This window comes from Hypanus sabinus, chromosome 29 (genome assembly GCF_030144855.1).
Source record: "Hypanus sabinus isolate sHypSab1 chromosome 29, sHypSab1.hap1, whole genome shotgun sequence".
Classification (NCBI taxonomy): Eukaryota; Metazoa; Chordata; class Chondrichthyes; order Myliobatiformes; family Dasyatidae; genus Hypanus; species Hypanus sabinus.
Genome location: NC_082734.1, coordinates 14,633,199 through 14,653,766, shown reverse-complemented (window position 1 = coordinate 14,653,766; position 20,568 = coordinate 14,633,199). Strand labels below are relative to the sequence as shown.

At 39.4% G+C, this 20,568-nt stretch overlaps 1 protein-coding gene across 1 annotated transcript in view; it reads right to left on the bottom strand.

The window, feature by feature from the left end:
- Positions 1–1,982: 1,982 nt before the first annotated feature.
- Positions 1,983–20,568, bottom strand: part of LOC132383032 (histone acetyltransferase p300-like) — a 99,142-nt gene continuing 80,556 nt past the window's right edge. The window contains exons 21-31 of the mRNA XM_059953737.1: positions 20,261–20,317; positions 17,982–18,059; positions 16,587–16,654; positions 14,895–15,045; positions 12,824–12,970; positions 12,090–12,203; positions 11,540–11,705; positions 9,597–9,764; positions 8,345–8,506; positions 5,856–6,137; positions 1,983–5,134 (exon numbers count right to left, since the gene is read on the bottom strand). Coding sequence (XP_059809720.1) covers positions 2,855–5,134; positions 5,856–6,137; positions 8,345–8,506; positions 9,597–9,764; positions 11,540–11,705; positions 12,090–12,203; positions 12,824–12,970; positions 14,895–15,045; positions 16,587–16,654; positions 17,982–18,059; positions 20,261–20,317 — 3,673 coding nt within the window. The 3' untranslated portion in view covers positions 1,983–2,854. The remainder of the gene's footprint in view (positions 5,135–5,855; positions 6,138–8,344; positions 8,507–9,596; positions 9,765–11,539; positions 11,706–12,089; positions 12,204–12,823; positions 12,971–14,894; positions 15,046–16,586; positions 16,655–17,981; positions 18,060–20,260; positions 20,318–20,568) is intronic.

Sequence of the window (20,568 nt, the reverse complement as noted above, 5' to 3'; positions counted from 1 at the left end):
GACAAATTGCACTTTGTTATGCATCCAGGCAACACTGGAATTCTATTTCCACAGGCTTGTGCGGTGCAATAAAATTATTCCATAATTTTATCATGAAAAATTCCAAGGGCATGCACAACTCATTCTGGGATCGACATCAGAATCCCCACTGTACACACTAAATGAAGAGAGATCACAATCTCACCTTGCAGGGAAGAACATTGTTTGGTGAACAGTACAAGAACAAACTGTGCTTCTACACTGATGATAAATTTTAAGATAAGATCATACATTACAGAGTTGGTTCATTTATATAACATGTTAAATAATACATAAACCAGAACAAGTTCTTCTCCATCAGTACAATCTTAAAAGACCTTCGTATCTGGAAGGTAGTTATATGTGTGTACACACTCACACAGAGCAGTGCTGGTTTTGATGGGGTTGCATTCCTTTCCAAGGAATAGCCAACCTACATGACAATCTTGATATTGAACAGATTACAATTAGACATTAAAAAATACTTCCCTATATATTCACAGAAGTACAGAATTCAACATTTTCTACAGAGATCTGTTTTGATGCTTTTTCAGCATCAAAAAATGTCATCACTAGGGTGTTATGCTCTGCAAACCTTCACACTTGAACACTCCACTGTTTGATGTCCTGGGCAACAAAAAAAATTAGTACACTAAAATAAAACTGGCTTTTCAAAGACTCTCAGACAATATCCCAGGACCTGTAATTGGTTCAGTATAATCTACAGGTGAGTGTTCATGATTTCAGGACAATTGAGGGAACAGGATGAAAACAAAACATTCAGACCAAATTTAATGCTGAATTATCACAAACATGCTGTGACAATAGGAACTGTTAGAAACCACACACAGACCAAAGATATCCTATTCAAATCCTGCAATTGTGCTGTGAGGCATCAGTGCTCTGCCTCTTCCCACAACCACAGACACATGGATTGGGTTAACTGGCCAGTGTAAATTGCCCCTAGATCAAATTTTGGAATTAAAAAAAATACAGGATTAATGTAAAGGGGTGTTAGATGGCCGACATGGACTCAGTGGACTGAAGGACATGTTTCAAAGGATATAACTCAATAACAATTTTAAAAGAAAATAATATTGATATCACCAAGATTCTTCCATCATCGCCAATTTAACAATGGATGTCAGTTCAACCAGAACTGCTCCCATTCTCCATCCTGCATTCCATAATCATTGACAGTGATCACTTCAATGCATAAAAGTTGCTGCATTTATGTAGCATCTCATCATGCCTTCATATTTTTTTAAATTAAAGTTTACAACCAATGGCTTCATTTCTAAAGCATCACAGTGGCACATATCAGAACCAAGAATATATGGATGACTGACAGATCATGAATTTTTGATGATGTAGGCCAAAGGGGTGAATGTTGACCAGGGCACCAGTTTCCTCTTGCATCTTTAATATTCTTCCAGCATAATTTGTCCTAAGGCAGCATCTACAATGATGCAACAACACTCCCTATTGCAGCATCCTGATTATATATCAGTTACTTGGGAACTTAGTTCTCAGCATGACTCAAGGAAAATGGCCTATTAAGAGCTGTTTAATTTTTCTATCTGGTCCTCCTGCTGATGTTTTAAAGAATTTTTTTTAAACGTACAACTTTCAATTCAATTTTTTGCCCCTTAAACATGGATGGGATTAACTTGAAAATGAATATTCAAGTTATACCCACTCATAAAATAACTGGAAAACTAAATTATCTCTCAATGTTACTTTCAGATCTTGGGATAAGTGGAGCGATGCCAGTTGGGGTGGTCATTATTAAAGTATTTCCATTCTCTGTCCTCAGCCCGATGTGATTTGCAGATCATCCAACAAGTGCTTGCTATCCACCAGTAATAAATAATCTGCAAATCCTGACCACTGAAATACAATCTTAATTTTATGTCCTGAGAAGCACCAAAAATGTAGAGAGCATCCATTAAAAGCAGGCAGTGTCGCTGTTGCACACAGTTTATTCAACAATATGGTAAATAAGAAAGAAATCAATTTTAGCAGTCTATACAGTGATCCAAAGTTCATATTTATAAGTAATTATCAATAAATTGCATGATTTACACGTTTCTGGATAGGTTTTTTTCTCTTTTTCTGCTTGCCCATTTTCAAGTTTTACACAGAAGTCTGAAAGAGGAAAAACCAAGGGATGTGTTCAATAAAATCAGCCACACAGTCTTTTTAAAGAATCATTCGATAGTCTCACCAAAAAATAAAATAAAAAGTAAAATGTCACCATTAAACTGAAAAACCCCACAATATTCTACATCCGCAGGACATTTGGCAGCTGCCAGTTTGTGCAATAGTCTTTCGTTCTACCTGTACAAATTATTAATACTTTGAAATTTCTGTTCAAACCCTTGTATAGAAATGAAAAAAAATTAAGGGAAGAAGGGGAATACACAAGAGGTATGGTAATTCATTGCTGTCAAACAAAAACAGATGTATACAGTAAGACAGGCTGTATTTTTTCCCATGAAATGCTTTGCATTAATGGACAAATGTTTACAAGATTTTCTGAAGTTAGAAAATAAAAATATGACTTCAACTCTCCTTTTCTTAAAAAAATGTAGGTATGGGCAACCTGCAATTGAAATAACAGAATAGGAAAACAAAAAAAAGGACTGGCCATCGACCAGTGTTAACAAAAAATATATTCTTTGTATAATATCATCCCTCAGTTTTTTTTTCTCTCAATAAATTGCAGTTTGTTGAATTCTGGGACAATTGTCCTCCCTAGAAATTTCAAAATTGTTTTTTTTTCAGTACAAAAACCCTAAGTAAAGACGAAAAATGAGAATTTGCTCCCAAAATGCTACAAGATGTCTAGTGTATTGTGATTAATGTTTGTGCCTGTTAAGTCCGGGTTGTCAGAACCCAAGCCAAGGTCACTGGCGGCACCATGTAATCCTGCCATTCCAGGGTTAGCAAGTTGAGAAAGCATTGCACTCTGGTCCGGAGCAGTAAAATGTCCTTGATCCATTGGATTTGCCTGGGCAGCTACCATTCCCGGATGTGGGGAGTTAGTCTGTGGCGACACGTGATGTGGAGACGGTTGAGGTTGCATCCTGGGTGACGGGCTAGAATGAGGTGGTTGGGACTGCGGGCGTGGTGAAGGCACGGGCTGCGGAGACCGTACCTGGTTGCTGAGAGAGGATGGGTGCTGGCCCTGGAGGTGAGGTGACTGGGCCTGACCAGGGAGCATGTGCTGCTGTGGGCTCATGGAATTGGACTGGGCTGGTGAACCCATCTGCTGTTGCTGGAGAAGTCGCTGCTGGAGGGCCTGATGGAGACTCGAAGTGCCCTCTGCACCCATTCCTGCTTGTGGAAGTTGGCTCATTTGTCCCATGGGTTGCCCCACTTGGCCCATGGTTCCCTGCTGCATGGGCATATGATGCTGTATCCGCTGCTGCTGCTGTTGTTGCTGCATGGGATAACCAGAGCCCTGAGGCTGTTGGAACTGATTAGCCATTCCAGCAGCCATGCCAGAGTTTGATTGCTGCTGTTGTTGCTGCTGCTGCTTCTGCTGCTGTTGCAGGAGCTGTCTTCGCATCAAAAGCTCCCGGAACTGGGAGTTCATACTGGGATGGCTTATGTTCATGGACTGCCCTTGTGCATTAATGCCACCCATGCTTTGTTGCTGCTGCTGCTGTTGTTGTTGCTGCTGCTGTTGCTGCTGTGGCTGCTGAGGGATGTTGGGCCGCTGAACTCCAGACTGCATGGGGCTCATGTTCTGCATGCCTGGGTTGCCATGAATGCCCTGCTGCCCCTGAAGACCTGGCTGAGCCTGCATCCCGGGCTGGGGTTGCATCCCTGGCTGCCCTTGCATACCGGCCTGACCCTGGCTTCCTTGATACCTGGCTGCCCTCTGCTTAATGAAAGCAGCCATAAGCTGGGGATTGGAGCGGAGGATAGCGAGCACTTGCTGTTGCTGCAAAGGGGAGCTTGGAGACCTGAGAGTCCGCAGCAAGTCCTGCAGGGCTCCTTGGGGAATGGTACCTCGACCGGGCTGAGGCACTCCTGATGTAACCTGGCACATGGGTGGTGGTGGCTGGGGTTGCATGTTCATTTGTAGAGCTTGCTGGGTCATCTGCATGACTGGCCTCTGCATTCCCTGTGGATGCTGCTGACTCTGGGCCATCCCAGCCTGGCCCCACTGCGCCTGCTGCATGCCAGCTGGTCCCATTCCCTGATCCGTATGAGTGGGGCCTCTCTGTGACTGCTGCGGGTTCATGCTCATCCCAGGCATTTGATTCATGGGCGCAATGTGAGGGTTCATTACCCCAGGCCGCTGGAAAGACTGTTGCTGTGCCATCAGACGCTGAGCATCAGCTGCTCTCTGAATCTGCAAGGCCATCTCCACGGCAGCTGCTGGTGGTGGATGTTGAACAGGCGGCGTGGCTTGAGTTGCAGAGACGGCCTGACCAGTCGGTTTGCCTTGAGGTATAGGGGCTTGTGGCTGGCTTCTTGCCATATTGTTGTAGGAAGGCATGTTAGATGGTGGTGGAGGCTGCGGCTGGGGCGGAGGCGGAGGCTGAGGCGGAGCTGGGGGTTGGGGCTGTGGTGTCTGCGGGGTGCTCGGCTGCTGCCCTGTTGGGGTGGTTGGAGCGGTGCCACTCGGTGATGGCAGGCTTTGCTGTCCGACACCACCTCGCTGCATTGTGGCCATCCTCCTGCGCAGCATCTGGGCTTGCTGCAGACGGTGCTGCAGTTGCTGCTGACGAAGCTTGTGCTTGATGTTGAGACAAAATGGCACAGGGCACTTGGTCTCTTGGCAGTGCTTGGCATGATAGCAACAGAGAGCAATAAGCTGCTTGCAGATTGGACAGCCTCCATTGGTCTTGCGTTTGCATCCCTTGGTGTGCTGGACCACCCTCTTCATCTTCTGGCAGGAAGGCAAAGAACAGTTGGCATTGCGGCACTGGCAAGCATGGACCAGTGACTGAATGCAACGCTGAATGCTCAGGCGCCTTGAATCCCCAGTGCTCACTTCTGAACCTTGCGAGTTGCTCTCATCATCCAGGCCAAGGCCAAGTTTGTCCATCTTGTGTTCATGTCCTTTAGTGTTAAAGCAGTTGACACAGAGGTCATAATCCTAGGGCAAGAAAAAGCACAGTTAGTTCATCAGCTCTTGAAAAGCGCTACATGGATATCTAAGTACATGAAGTCAGTTAATTCTCAAAATTATAACCTGAAAATTGGGAACAGGATAATGGCATGTGAATTTAGCCTATAATACTTGAATTTGGAAGGTTTAATGGTGATCAGATAAATTTTGACATGAGAAATTATTCACTAAGATATTCATAAAACTTCCTCTGGTTGGGAAGTAACAAGGGAAGAACTCATGCAAAGAGACACAACCTGAATATTATGAAAAAGGTGGAGGAAATGTATTTAATGCCTTAAATATAAAATTTGTCAGGTCAACTGAAACTATATTAGTGATAAAGGGGAATTAAAGGAAATTATTACATAATGTGGACTACCAAAGGATAAATGGAACTGAGATCCCATCGGCCATTACTTGAAAGAGTGAAACAGGTCCGAAGGCTGAGTGGCTAACAGGTAGTTTCATGTCCAGGCAGCTCAAGATGGTGAAAGAATGGTCTGTGTGAAATATTCCAGAAAAATGGTTTAACTCCTGATCTAAGCAATGTAATGAATGGTCACAGGTTTTATCATAATCTTTTCAACCACATTATGTTTCATTTAGAATTATTTAAATAGAAGCAGAAAGAGGTTTAGTACATGATTGGTATAAATATTAAACTGGATTAAGTGAACTGGAACAATAAACTAATACTAATACACACCTCACAAACAGTGCAGTGCCACCTGGTCTCCACATGGTGCTTGCATTCATTGCACGTATATACAAATCGATCCTGGCCCTGGTTGTGAAGCTCTACCAACATACACATGGTTGACCACTTGGCTCGTCTCAGTGATGAAAATTCCATGTGCTTGTCCCTTGCCAGTGTAAGAAAGGCATCACGTCCATCCATCAGGTCACAAGCAATGAGTGGGTCAGGATCTATGATGGTTGGCAGTGAGTTTGAGTTAGGACCCGCAATCAGGCGGATCACAAAAAACACCTGTTAAAAGAAATACCAGACAATTAAAATTCAGTCAAACCAAGTAGAGCGGATTCCAGTTAATCAGGGCAGCTACTTATTTGGGGCACTCTTAAAGGACAAAATCTAATTGAGAAAATAGCCGGTATTCCCTTTATTTTGACCAATACCACTGCTGAACAGGTTCTAAATAGTGGCCTCTGTACATACTCATATAGCCATTAATTGCTACAGTGTGCTCAAAACAAATAGTGTTTAAATAGCATCAGTTGCATGTGCTTGTGTGCAAATAGCAGTGATTTCATCACTAATAAGGAGTAGGACAATTCAGGACTGATCTGCTCACTGAGGCTTCAAGCATTCAGGCTTGGCGATACCAGAAATGGCTGGGAGCGAAAATGAAACTATTACACTACTTCAAGAAGTTGGGAATAATGAGGAATTTAAATAATAGTTTAGCCCCTTATAAAGGTCAAAACCTACTGTCTCGATTTGTCCCAATTAAACAGAATCCTCAGTATAATAAATCATTTCTATTTCTAGAAGAATTCATCATATCCAAATAATCTTAACTAAACACAACTCATGAATATAAATTGCTGATTATGTTACTGGATGAAGCGCCATCTTACTGCATTACCATAGAAATTATTCTCAAACCTGTGCAAAGGCATGGCCTCAAATTCATTGTAGCAACCAGTTTCAGTTGATCCACTCTGTAAATAAAATACTTCCAATATTTCTGTCCCAATTCTATCCAAAATTATATACTTCTTGTATTTTTGTACTAGCAGACTTAAACCATATTTGTCAATCAAGTAACTATTTTCACCGTTTTGTCATATTTTAATTTCCACCAATTTATTTACAGACTGCAACAGAAAATGAATTTGGTTAAAAAAGTGCAGTGAAATATTTACGATAGATAAGGTCATACTGATACATATTTTACAATGAATAGAATAGGGTTATACAGATCAATTTGTCTAAGTTTAGAGATTGGCTCAACTCACTGAAGCATATCTGAGAATGGAATTTTGCTTAAATCTGCAAAATAAAAGTTTCTCTACCAAATATACCTGCTGCAAAACATTGCCCTCCAACAATAAAAATCTAGGACAAGATTTATCTTACGGCAGCACAATCTTTTGCTGAGGAAAAGTATCTGAAAATTGCATCTCAATATCAGAATAAAGCTCAGGGCCTTTACATCTCACAAGCTTTAGTCATACACCACCTACAAACAATGGAGAGACATCACCATGTTATTTGCAAAATGCTCCAAATCCACTAGTGGGATAAAGGGAACAATGTCCTCTCCCAGAGCAACATTGCCAGCATTCGAGCCCTTGCACCCATTTAGCTCTGAGAGAAAGATCAGTGTTGATTTTATAACCAAAATCAGACTTGTGAAACAGACAGCCTATATCTAGGCCTGACACAGCAGGAAAAAAACTATGACTGACATTCTCAAAACCTTCTTGAAAAGGAGAAATACAATACCTCCGGCGATTCCTGGGAATCTCTGACTCATAGCCTTTCAAAATGGGGAAGCATTCAGAATGGCATAGAGAACACAGTTATCTATTTGTCAGGAGCACACAGAAACCCAAAGAAAACCACCACTCAGCTACCCAGAAAAGGACTGCCTGCCCTAACTTTGGCAGAATCTGCAGGTCCTACATTGCCACTGCAAATCTCATGTGCAACCAAGTCACTCTCAACCCAAGGGACCAGCCACGAGGAAGATTGTTTACGTTGCAGCATAAAAGTCCACCATCCATTTTTCCGCAGGGATTATCACTGCTCTCTCTGCCTATCCTCATTCAATTGCAGAAAAGGATACAATAGCCACCATATATGGAAATACTGGGGCTAACAGGAGTACCTGCACCACTGTCTTGGCTCAGACAGATAAATCAGATGAATAGTGTCTGCAGTTTAATTGGCACACCATTGCCAATTAAATTGTATTCCAATAAAAGTTTGTTTTCCCACAATTTTGAAGGAAGAATGGATATATATTTTCTAAATGTCAAGGGTAGAGAAAGAGGAGGCTATTGGATAGAATTACTGGACACTTTACACCTTCTTTGAACAACTGTGGTATCAGAATAACTAAGGGACAGCATATTCAGTACTTGAAACAAGGAGACATACAAACTAATGAAATAGAAAATATGTAATTACCTGCAAAAGACTACCAGAACGGCAGAAAGAAAACATACCTCCTTGTGCTTTTCCATGGTAGCATACAGTTTCTGGGAGAGGTCATTAGACACATTGGGCATCCCTGGTTTCTTCTTGTTACCTCGGCTCAGGCTACTCTTATTCTTGCTCGTTTTCTTGTTATTCTTTTTCTTTGCATTTTTGCTGTCTCCCTTTTTTCCCTGGAAAGATGTAAATTTACAATTAGGGATTCATGGAGTAGCTCAGTCTGGAACGATGGCACATGATCTTAATGTGTTAATAAAGTTTAAAAAAATCTTTATTTAAGCTGTTTACATGTAATGACAGTGGACTGGCTATTCCAGTGTTCAGGGCTGCTAGATCAGCTGTGGACCGGTCCACAATTTCTGGGTGGTGGACTAGATGGACAACAAGACGGGTTTGTAAAACGTAGCTTGAGATTACTCATATATAAACTATGCTATTTTGTTATTTTTGAAGACTCCTAGACCTTACTTAAGTTTTATTTAGAACTATTATAGATTATTTAGAAGCCTATTTTAATTTAGCAAATTCAGATTCCTACCAAATGGGAAGCTACCTATGTTTTCCTGTGTAAAATGCAGTGCTTTACCGCACTAAAGTCCTTCATCTCGTCAACTTCCAAATTGCTTTATGAACACAGTTCACTACTTTGCAAATGAGCCCTGTGCTTAAGTGGGGACACCAAATAAGCACAGGGCTTCTATTTGTATTTAACTATAAATCAAACATCTGACCCCAGCAGTGTAGGCTAGAGGGCTTATTGTAGCACGTAATGGAGCTCAATAAAAATTTATGACAAAGTTTTACTGAACTCCTATCTGAATACATATTTAACAATACTTCCGAGGATGGGTGGGTGGTTTATGTGTATATAAGTATATCAAGTGAATAAAAAATCTGGAAGTTGAGATGATTTGGAAATGCTTTTTGTGATTAAGAGTCTAATGGTTAACAAAATGAATTAACATCAACACTAGAAAGAACTCTTGCCCTTTGCAACTTACCCCAGCTACCCCATGGAAATTCCTGAAAGCACTGCACAATGTCCAGAATGGCACAACAGATAGGAATCCCTCAAATGCCTGGAGATTTAGTGTAATTTTCCTTTAGTGGGCACATGGGAATAGGAATTATTTCTCCCTTCAAGTTTGATTCCCCCTCTTTAACCTGCTTCACTCTTTCATGGCTGGTGCATTTACTGAGGCATCTACACATGGTATTTTATGAGCACTTCAGTTTATACAAGTAAATGACCTCACAACTTACATCTGTGCTCTCACTAGATGTGTTGTTTTCCTCTCTCTTACGTTCTTCTTCCTCTTGTTCCAATTCTTTGATACTTTCTTCCAACACATTAGGCCAAAAGTCACCTTCAAAATATGGCAACTCTTTCGCACTCGTCAGTCTGTCTTCCGTTGCCTGCTTAAATATATCCTGTAAGAGAAAAATATAGTATGAGTACATCTATTGCATATTATATTATTTAGTAATATCGTACTACAATGTGTAATATAAAAATGTGAACTAATGCACAAAATCTTATTTTAATACTAACATTTTCAAATAAGATAGCTTGTGCTCATTGGAGAGAACTACAATATATCACTTGATATATGGGTAAATAGTAGGGAAACACCTGCGACAAGGTATATCCACTCATGAGTAAAGCTTCGGGAGTAAACCCTGAGAGAAAATTCCCGAGTTGGAGTCATTAAGGAAGCCCTACGTTGAGTTCAATGTTGACTGGCAACTCCTGTAATGCTACTGGTGCCAAACTGCAATGGTCTCTACAATTCCTTTGGGTTTACCAGGTATGTGGAGAGGGGGAGCTTGCATAATGGGCAACATTCATGGTCAACCCTAACCTATGAAGGCCTACAAAAAATACTGCCATTACTTGGTACTGGTTATAATGGGTGCATGAACTGAAAACAATCTGAGCAGACTAGCCATTTTCAGTTTAGCAGTCCTCTAACAATGGGATTCCACTCATATCAGTGATAGAGCCTTGGCTGTTTAAAGATATTTTAGTAAGTCAGATGAAAAGACTAAATACATCCAAATGATAGCCAAGGAAGTCAACTGCAAATAATGACATTTTAGAATGGATACAGACAAGGTTATAATAGTGATGAATGCAGGAGACAATGACCAAAGTGCGATTAAATACAAGGGTAACCATTTTAATGATTTTTCTTTGTCAATGGTGTAATGTAATGTTTTGAATTTCGTACTAAGAAATAACATTATGCATGATTTGAGAAAGACTTGGCAGGATAGTTATAGACAAGATAAAATCTGCAGATGCTGGAAATCCAAGCAACACACACAAAACAACTGGAAGAACTCAGTAGGCCAGGAAAAAAGTATAGTCAACGTTTCAGGCTGAGACCCTTCGGCAGGATAACGATAGCTGCTTTTCGCCTCGCTGGAAAATCTAGGATGCCAAGTTAAAAGTGAATAAATCAGTCATTTAGTTGTGATTAATATATTTTTTCCACCATTTGAATGCAAGACTGCTGAATATTTTGATTTGAAGTGTACTAATGGATTTGGGAGAAGAATTGATCTGATATAGAAGATCAACCAGGATCTTCTGTCAAACCACAGAACAGATGATGAGATTATTCCTATTTGCATTTCCTCAGTTTCACCTACTTCTCACTTGGTCTAGTCATTTGTGAAACCCTTGGACGTTTGAGCCACTTAAATGTGAGGGATGCTAGCAAGACTGACATTTGTTACACATCCTGAATCGCTCTGAAAAGATGCCACCTTAAGCTACCAGTCCTGATGGTGGTAGTCTATGGAGATGTATGCACTCCCACATCCTTGCTAAGTAGGAAGTTCCAGAAGTTAGACCCAGTGAAGATGAAGGAATGGAAGTGCAGTTTCCTATCCTTTGACTCTGTCCAAAGTATTCCCAAGCATTTGTTTTAAATAGTTATGTTACTTGTGGCTGAGTATTCAGTTTTATCCATGCAATTCCTTTCCTAAGAGCTTTTAACACTCCCCAAATATGATGCACTTTCTTGAACAAGCTTTGGGTTGGAAAGCCATTTTTTCCTACTTAAAACTCAAATACCAAAGAGCATTTTTCTACTTTAAAGTCTCAATGCATAGAAATAATAGTAGCTGGAAACATGTATCCATCCCAATGAACCACTGGCTTGTGGTATTATTATGGCAATAAATACCATGCACAATACCTTATAATCATGAATAATTCGCTCCGACGCTGCCTTGTCCAACATCTTCTTGTACCACTCCTGCAGTCTTTTGGGCTTGGGGATTTTCTGATCCAGTGGATGGCAGTGAAAAATATAATCATCACCTTCACTTGGAGGACAAGCCCAAATATGCCCTGCTGTGTATCTGGATTGGATTTATAAAACATGAAAAGCGCAAAACCAGTTTAGGACCTCTTGCATCAATTACTTACAGAAACTTCAGAATGGTTAGCTCTCCCACCCACCTGGCAAGAAGGAATGTGTATGCTATGTAGTACAGTTAGAAATAAAGCAATTTGGACACTGGGCACTTCTACCTGGCTAGTCCCTTTATTAGATATGTAACCAGGAACCATATGTTACTCTTTTTAAATTCAATGTTAAATTCAAAATTCAAATGTTAAATTCAAAGCTAGTGGAAATAGAGAAAGTGCAAGACTAAAGTTTCAAGAAAAGACATCAAATGATAAATAAAAATTATTTTTGGAGCGTTTCAGTTTGATCTTAGCTACACCATGCAAACACTTACCCTAACTTTCTTACATATTCTAAGTATCCAATAAGAATTTCATGATAGACAGCTGTTCTCAGACATCGAGGGCGGAAGAAATGTACACTATCGAGATATGATATGTATACACGTCTGTAAGGAAAATGAAATCATAAGTATCGTCAAAGGAAAAATCATTCAAATTTTCAAAAGTACTAAAACTAATTTTAAAGTTACAGTGCCCCACACTAGTGATCTTCACCAGTTGATGTACTGTGAAATGTACTGATATTCAAAGCAAGAAAGTGGACATTAATACAATAAATCTATAATGAGGACACTTGGATGTTATAGAAGAAATCAAGTTGTTCAAAAAATGATTTACAGACTTAGAGACTGCCATAAACTATGAGTCAAGTTCAACTGGAAATATTCTCAAACTTTCAAGAATTTTAACTATTGCGTGACTAGAAGTGAATGAAACAAACTGCTTTTACAATCAAACTTATCCTCTCCCCCCACATCAATATGAACCATTCACTTGTTTTGAAAGTTTTTTTTCCAATAATTTATTCAATTTAAAACACACAACATCTAGATTTGCACTCATCAATCCTACCTTCTCAAGGGCAACATTCATAAGTGGTAATTAGGAAAAATACCCTCACCCTACTGAGAAGCAAATGAGGTGACAAACATCATAGTAGATCACTTTCTGTTGCCTAAAAGGTAATAACTCCATGTGTATATTATTACAAAATAACTAGAATTACCTTTGATTGGGTGGAGGACAGTCAGAACCGTACTCTTGCACATGCATGCCGAAGAAACATACATCAACGCCGTCGATCTCTTCAAAGGCAAACAAAGCTTTCGTTCGATAAGGAAATGACTCTGCCATCTCCCCATTATCAACAAACCTGTAAGTGAACACCAAGTAATTAACATGTTTAAGTTTTGGAACTGCATCTTCAACTTACTGATATACTGCATTGTTACCAAATTTAGCACATGGATGTCATTCAGAATCAGCTTTATGTCCCTGTTAATGTGGGAGCCCCAAGGCACAAAGTGGATATAATTAGATACAACACACAGGGAGCTTTAGTACAGATCTATACAAAACAAGTTGGTCTCTGGAAGCTTTAACCATTAAGCAATTTCCCAATTTATCAGTTGAGACCTTATTCTTTGTTAAAATAAACTACTGTGTCACACCAATGGCTTTTGAGATTGCCTGAGGGAAGCCATTAAACTAGACTAGAGGAAAAGAATTTTAACAAGGATGAAGATCTTATTCTAAGAAATAGAATTTGATTGTAAATAAGGTGGGTCAACATAAGCTTGGATTGGATGAGGACTAACCAATCAGGGCTGACTGACAATGAGGGTATAAATACTACCAGACCAGACATGCCCAGGCATCATCCCCGATGAAGACGGTAGTGTTTGTAATCGAAAATGTTGGTTAAAGTTGATAACCGTACCTGGCTGGAAGACTGAGAAGAGTTTATTCAACGTCAATGTCGTAGTTAAGGGGGATATTGCGAAATATTTGATAGGATAAACAAGGTAAAGATATTAAATATTTAGGGGTTTATTATTTTTGGATGTATCATCACATCAAAATAAAAATATATTCCAAGTTGTGATAAGCAAAGGAGGAAATTTCGGAATCACTGATACTAATATTTTATTCCCTCCTTGACCAGTGTTGACAGAGTTCTGGAGGGCCATAATGGTTATCTTATTTTAAAAGTGAAGAGGGCATAAGTAAGTAAATACAGTAGTAAGAAAACTACTGAAAACATTTTTGATAAAGGCAATGACTAACTGAAGATCTACCTGACAAATGTTTTCAAGAGGTAACGGAGATGGTTATTGATACCAGTGTATTTAACTCAATATTCATTCATTTCCTTACTCAGTTATTTTTTGTAAAATTTACAAACTTATTTGAGATATCACCAATATTTAAATCTAAATAATACAAACTATGAACAGCAATGAAGCAGATACTGAACCCTGTCAAATCCACTGGAAACAGGGTTCCATTTGCATTAGTCATCAACTATTACCCTTTACTTCCTACCATTCAACCAATTTTAAACACTATTTGCTGCTCTCCCTTGATTTTCTTTTTTTTTTCCTGACCGGCCAGTCAACTGGGACTTTGCTGAGATCCATGTACAGCCAGCATTTTATTCCCATTGAGGAGGCGACAAAGAAATAAAAAAAAACAGATCACCCAAATACAACCTTCCCTTATTAAAACCACTTCCCATTAAAACTTTGTAACATCACCAGTGTAACATCCAAAATAACCATGCTAAATTAATTCCAGCATTTCATGTTTCACCTGACTGGAATGTTTCACTAATGCAGCTCAATAAGGACAATTAGGGAAGGCCGATAAATGCCTTGCCAGTGCCATCCAGATCCTGAAAATGGCTATTTAAAAATAAAGACAGTTCATTTAGAACACTTGCCTCCATCCAATTTCTTACCTAGTGCAGCATACCAAAAGGCACCAGTTCTCAAAAAAATACAGATTACCACTTGGTTAAGCTGAAAGTCTATCACCATTTTTAGATTACGTCACAGAACAATTTCTTCTGCTTTACTCAAAAATTTCTTCTCACTTTTGATAAAGCAGTTACCAAGTCCAAATTGCAATGTTTCTACAAATGCATCATGCTACCTCTGTCATGTTGCTGATGTGTTAGTTTTTTTAGATATCATACATATACAAGCAGTTGTCATAGTATCTGTATTTCAAATGAAGCTCCCTCCCCCATCCATTTTAGAGATAAAAGCTTTAGTGCAGCTGAGTCCCTCTCTCACCTTGCCTTCATTCCTGGCTTGACTTCCACAGTTTTATCTGAACTGTGTACCACCCGAACAGTGCATTCGCCAGCCTCCGGATGATTCTGCCTGCGGAGGAAGTCGTTAATACGAGTTTCTAGGTAAGCACCCAGCTTAGTGGTTGGTAACCCTAAGGGGAAAACAAAAAATATTTGATGTAATGTTAAGCATTCTCTATTATTTCTAATATTATACTTTAGTAAAAACAAATTAAAGGCATCAGATACACACTAACCTACACTGTAGCCATACCATAGCCAATGTAAATCACTGACACAATTCCTTTTCAATGCTTAAAGTCCAAAGTAATTTTATTATCAAAGTACATTTATGTCATTCTATACTACCCTAAAACTTTGTGGCTTTTACAGTAAATACAAAAACAATAGAATCAATAAAAGCTGCACACAAAGATGGACAAACTACTAATGTAAAAACACAAAATGTGAAAAAATCCAAGATAATAATAAACAGAGAACTAAGACATAGAGTTCTTGAAAATAAGTCAAGAGGTCGTGGAATCAATTCAATGTTGGCAGTAAGTGAAGTTATCCCCTCTGGTTAAAGAGCCTGACGGTTGAGTAATAACTGTTCCTGAACCTGGTGAACACAGTGAATGCTATTTTATTTATTCTCAATTGTCTTGCCCAACATGCATCACAAATAGAATCCACTTTCTAGAAAAATCATTTCCAGAAGTTATTAAGAAATGTGCATCACTGTGAGCCGCTATGACATACTAATTATAAAGGAAGACGTATTCTGAGGAAGCTAAGCTGAATTGCCTATTTCTGTAGGTGGTGAATATGGGTTATTGATGTTCAGCTGTTAAGATGTGCAGTTTGCTATCACCTCCAGGCAGTGACAGGATTAACAGAGATGGGGTCACCAACATCTCCAACGATAGGGACAAAACACGAAAGTTATCAGGTAGGAACCTTGGTAAGCATTTTGTAATGGATATAGGCATTGCCAGCAAGCATGTTATTATTACCTCATCTCTAATCAAACACAACGTGATGGCGAGTTGTCTTCTTGAACTGCTGAAAATACTTCCACCAAGTAGTTTGGTAAACATTTCCAGGATTTACACACTAAAATGACGACAATTTGGCCATATATTTCCTTATCAAGAATGAAAGTGATTTAGGAGATGCAGGTGCTGTTGCTCCCAACCACTGAATGTTATTAGACTCTCATTGGCTGACATAGTTGTAACATGGATGTTAGCCATCTCTTTTTACCCATGAACTGCTTCATTTGAAGAGGATCATGAATAGAATTAACAGTGCACATTCACCAGAACTTCTGACTTCATAATGGAAGTAGGTTATCAATAAAGCGGCTGATGACAATCTTGATGTTTGGTAATTCACCTCCAACAACACATTTTTCTTTGTGCAATATATGACTTCACCCACTGGAGTGATTTCCCTTGTTGTTTATAGGCCCCAGTTCTATTGGGTTCCTTGATGCGTCCCCAGGCCAAAGGCTGCCTTGATGTCAAAGGGAGTGACTTTCTATCTTTGGGAGGCTCAGATATGAATAAAGGGCAACATGCCTTTGAAGGATAGTTGCTTTTTGAAAATGAGACATTGTTTTGCTAGCCCATCTAACAGCTTTTAAAACTGCATTGACTTACAATCACTTTTCACCAAAAAGTCTACTTACTTTTTGCACAGAATTTATTTTCTTTTCTTGTTTTCCCAGTTTTCTTTAAACAGGGATCACAAACAAAACTGCAAGAAGCAAGAGGAGACTGGTTAGACAGATTTGGAAATTAACAGTATAGTTAAACATATACAGATCTCTTGATTTAACTGTTCTACGTTTTAGGAATAGCTTCTCCTCCACCAGCATCAGATTTCTGAATGTCTATGAACACCATCTCAATACTTCCTTCTTTTTCTCCATTATTTATTTGTACATTATATATTTCTTAACCACATTTCCTAACCACATTGCAGAAATACTTTAAAATATTTATCTTTGAAAAGATGGGCAAAATTGAATATTTTCCTTTTTACTTTTTGGTGCTTGCAGTAATAGGCAAGAGTGGGATGAAAAAGCAAGACACTAGGAATGGTAGTTAGCCTATATTGAACTCACTGTCACCATATTTCCAAAAGCAACAAAGTAAGGAGGATCCACTGAAAAAGCTCAGGTGTAGACTGGCCCTCTAGATTGAGTCAAAGTCTTTGGGTCCAAGTCTCATGTGAGTTCCAAGCACAGAAACATGATGCCCAGGTGCAGCACAGTGCACTGCTTAAGATTTTGCATTTAGATTTTAAACTATGGCTCACATGAATTTAACAGCATACAATAATACAGGGCAGGCACCTACAGCTCTTGAATTGACACTTACTTTCAACCAATTTCATAGCAAGACAATGACCCAAGCATAAAGCCAAAGCTACACAGGAATGGCTTAAAAACAACAAATTTAATGTCCTGGAATGGCCAAGTCAGAGTCCAGACCTCAATCTAATTGAGAATTTGTGGCTGAATTTGAAATGGGGTGTTTACTCATGATCCCATGCAGTCTGATAGAGCTTGAGCAGTTTTGTAAAGAAGAATGGGGAGAAACTACAGTCCAGATATGCAAAGCTGATAGAGACCTACCCACAGACTCAAGACTGTAATTGCTGCCAAAGATGCATCTACTAAGTACTGACACGAAGGGGGTGAACACTTATGCAATCAACTACTTTGTGTTTTATATTTGTAATTAATTTAAATCACTTTGTAGATCTGTTTATACTTTGACACGAAAGATTACTTCTCTGTTGATGTCAAAAAATGCCAAATTAAATCTACTGTGATTCAACGTTGTAAAACAATATAACATAAAAACTTCCAAGGAGGTGAACACTTTTTATAGGCACTGTAGGTCACCCAATTATATTCTCCAAAACAGCAAAAGAGCAGTCTCCAAACTTAAAGAGAAAATGCAAAATGTAAAAAGCATTAATTCACAAGCAGGAAATCTTTCTGTAAAAAAAAAGCACCTTTAAGTAGTACAAATAGCCTACGTGCATGTTCCTACTTATATATTATACAACTTACCCTGAGGGCCAAATAAGCTCATGGTGAAGGACGCAGATCTGATGCATTTTCCGACCACATTCAATACATTCAACAAATCTGGAGAAACATGATACAGATGTCAAGAGTTCATAAAGTAGCAATGTGCTTGTTAATTATTTTGCAGCCAGAGAAAAGTAGGGTGGTGGGAGGGTAGTTGGGTGTTAATGAAATACATGGTTTCCTTAGAGCGGGGGTCGGCAACCCGCGGCTCCGGAGCCGCATGTGGTTCTTTTATGTCTGTGCTGCGGCTCCCTGTTGCTTTGGGAAATAATTGGTTGTGGCGACCCTTTTCCTGGCACATCCGAACCGACTCACAATTAGATAGCCTACGGGGGTTTGCGAGCACAGAGCTTTGGAGTCTCTGCGCCATGGGGGGCAGGTTGAGGGAGGCTTAAAAGTGAGGCTGAAGATTTCGAATAAAGTTTTTTCCTTCGACTGCAGTTACCGACTCCGTGTCGTAATTTTAGCGCTGCGTGTAGCACACCGCTACATGGTCAGTATTTAATTAAAATGTATTTTATGTTAGTTTGTTAGTTTTTGAAATGTAAATCTAAATTTGAAGATTATGGTGATCTTGTACAATCTAAATAAGACTTTGTGGCGACCCATTTCCTGACACATCCGAACCGGCTCACAATTAGCCAGCGTTCAGGCTAAGGGAGATAGCCTACGGGGGTTTGTGAGTACGTGTCTTTTGCAGCATCCGCGCCCATGGGGGGGCGGGTTGAGGGAGGCTTAAAAGCAAGGCTGTTTAGTTCGAATAAAGCTATCTTTGACTGCAGTTTACTGACTGCGTGTAGCAACCGCTACAACGTGTTTTTATCGCTGGCTGTCCAGAGGGGAGGTGCTGAAACGCTTTGTCGCGTGTCTGGAAGAAGTGAAAACTTTCCTGGGCAGCAAAGAGCTCACCTTTCCTGAGCTGGAACAGCCAGAGTGGCTGGAAAAGCTACACTTCATGGTAGACATGACAGCGCACCTGAACACGCTGAACACAGCTCTTCAACGGGGTAAGGACGTACAGCCCTGCACATGTTGGAGGATGTTTTGGCATTCGAGCGCAAGTTGACGTTGCTTGCCAGAGATTTACAGAAAGGCACATTGTCTCACTTCCCCAATTTGAGAGAGTTCAAAAAAGGTCACGACATGATAAATTCGGAGTATTTACATTGGGCAATCATCGCAATGCAAACATCGTTTGGGAAACGCTTCTGTGAGTTCAGAGAGGAAAAAAACACATTATCCTTCCTGGTCACTCCCCTAAGCATCGATCCATCCCTACTGAATACGACTGCATTGTCAGGTGTGAGTCAACCTGAACAAGGATGATAAATATTTTAATTGCCTATTATTTTACGTATATTCATATGCTTTCATTGTTCAGTGAAATAGTCCTTTTATTTTTCAGGTTGACAGCTGGCTGACGTTATTTTTGGTTTGCTGCTGGCGGCAAATTTAAGTTTGGCATTTTTCATAAATACAAGAAGGACTCAAATAGACGTTGAGTATTTTACTTAAAAGTAACCTTCAACCCAACGTCTTTTTTTCGGAGGTCAACATGTTTTTGTTGCATGCAGAAATGTAATTTCGTTTTCTCTGCAGGAGTTCATCAATTTCATAAATGCAACACATTATAGTTTGTTTATACATAGCATAAAGGCAAAACAAAACGTTGCATGCAGTGATATTTCATTTTAAATGTCAAACGGGTTTTGCGGCTCCCAGTGTTTTCTTTTCTGTGGGAAACGGGTCCAAGTGGCTCTTTCAGTGGTAAAGGTTGCTGACCCCTGCCTTAGAGCAATATGATTCTTAGAGGAAAAAAAGGGATCAAGCTTTTTTTTGCTGATCAGCAAAACCAACTAATAAATTAGACATCTATTCATTTGACAAATGGTTTGAAATGAGTAATAGGATTATTTAAAAGTTCTCGAAATACTAGATGTTTTAAAAAATTATTACCATAAACCCATTTGTCATGGATTCTCTAACAGGAAATAGTCTCGAGAGAAAAATAAGTCACGTACATAAAAATCTTTTCAGAATTCAATCTCAGATCATATAATTGTGGATCTGTGATAAGCAACTAAGTGTCTAAAAGTTGTCTACCTTAGTTCTACAAAATTTCCAACCTCAGTTGATTAACAGGTGAATTAAAAGAAACTTGAAAACAAATCACAACTATAAGAAAGTTGACTACAAGGATTAGAAGTTCAGGATGTCAACAGCAACCCAATAAAACAAGGTCTTAATAGAACATTTACATTTCAGGGTCCAGTGTATCATTCTTCTTCTTTGAGAATTGTTCCTTTGAAATAGTCCTAAAAGAAATAAAAATGTGAAGAAATAGTAAGATGCAAGAGATGGCACACAGTCATGAAGATGTTTAGCTTGATCATATCAAAGCATAACAAATGGATTAGCTCCTAAAACAATCTATAAAAGCATGCACTGTAGAATGAGCTGCTACATCACAGTTGCAAATCAATGCAAATGGAACAGACCCTTCTTCTGCCAGATTATGACTACTTAAGGACTTCACCTTGTTTGGAGATGCTGAAACATTTTTTAT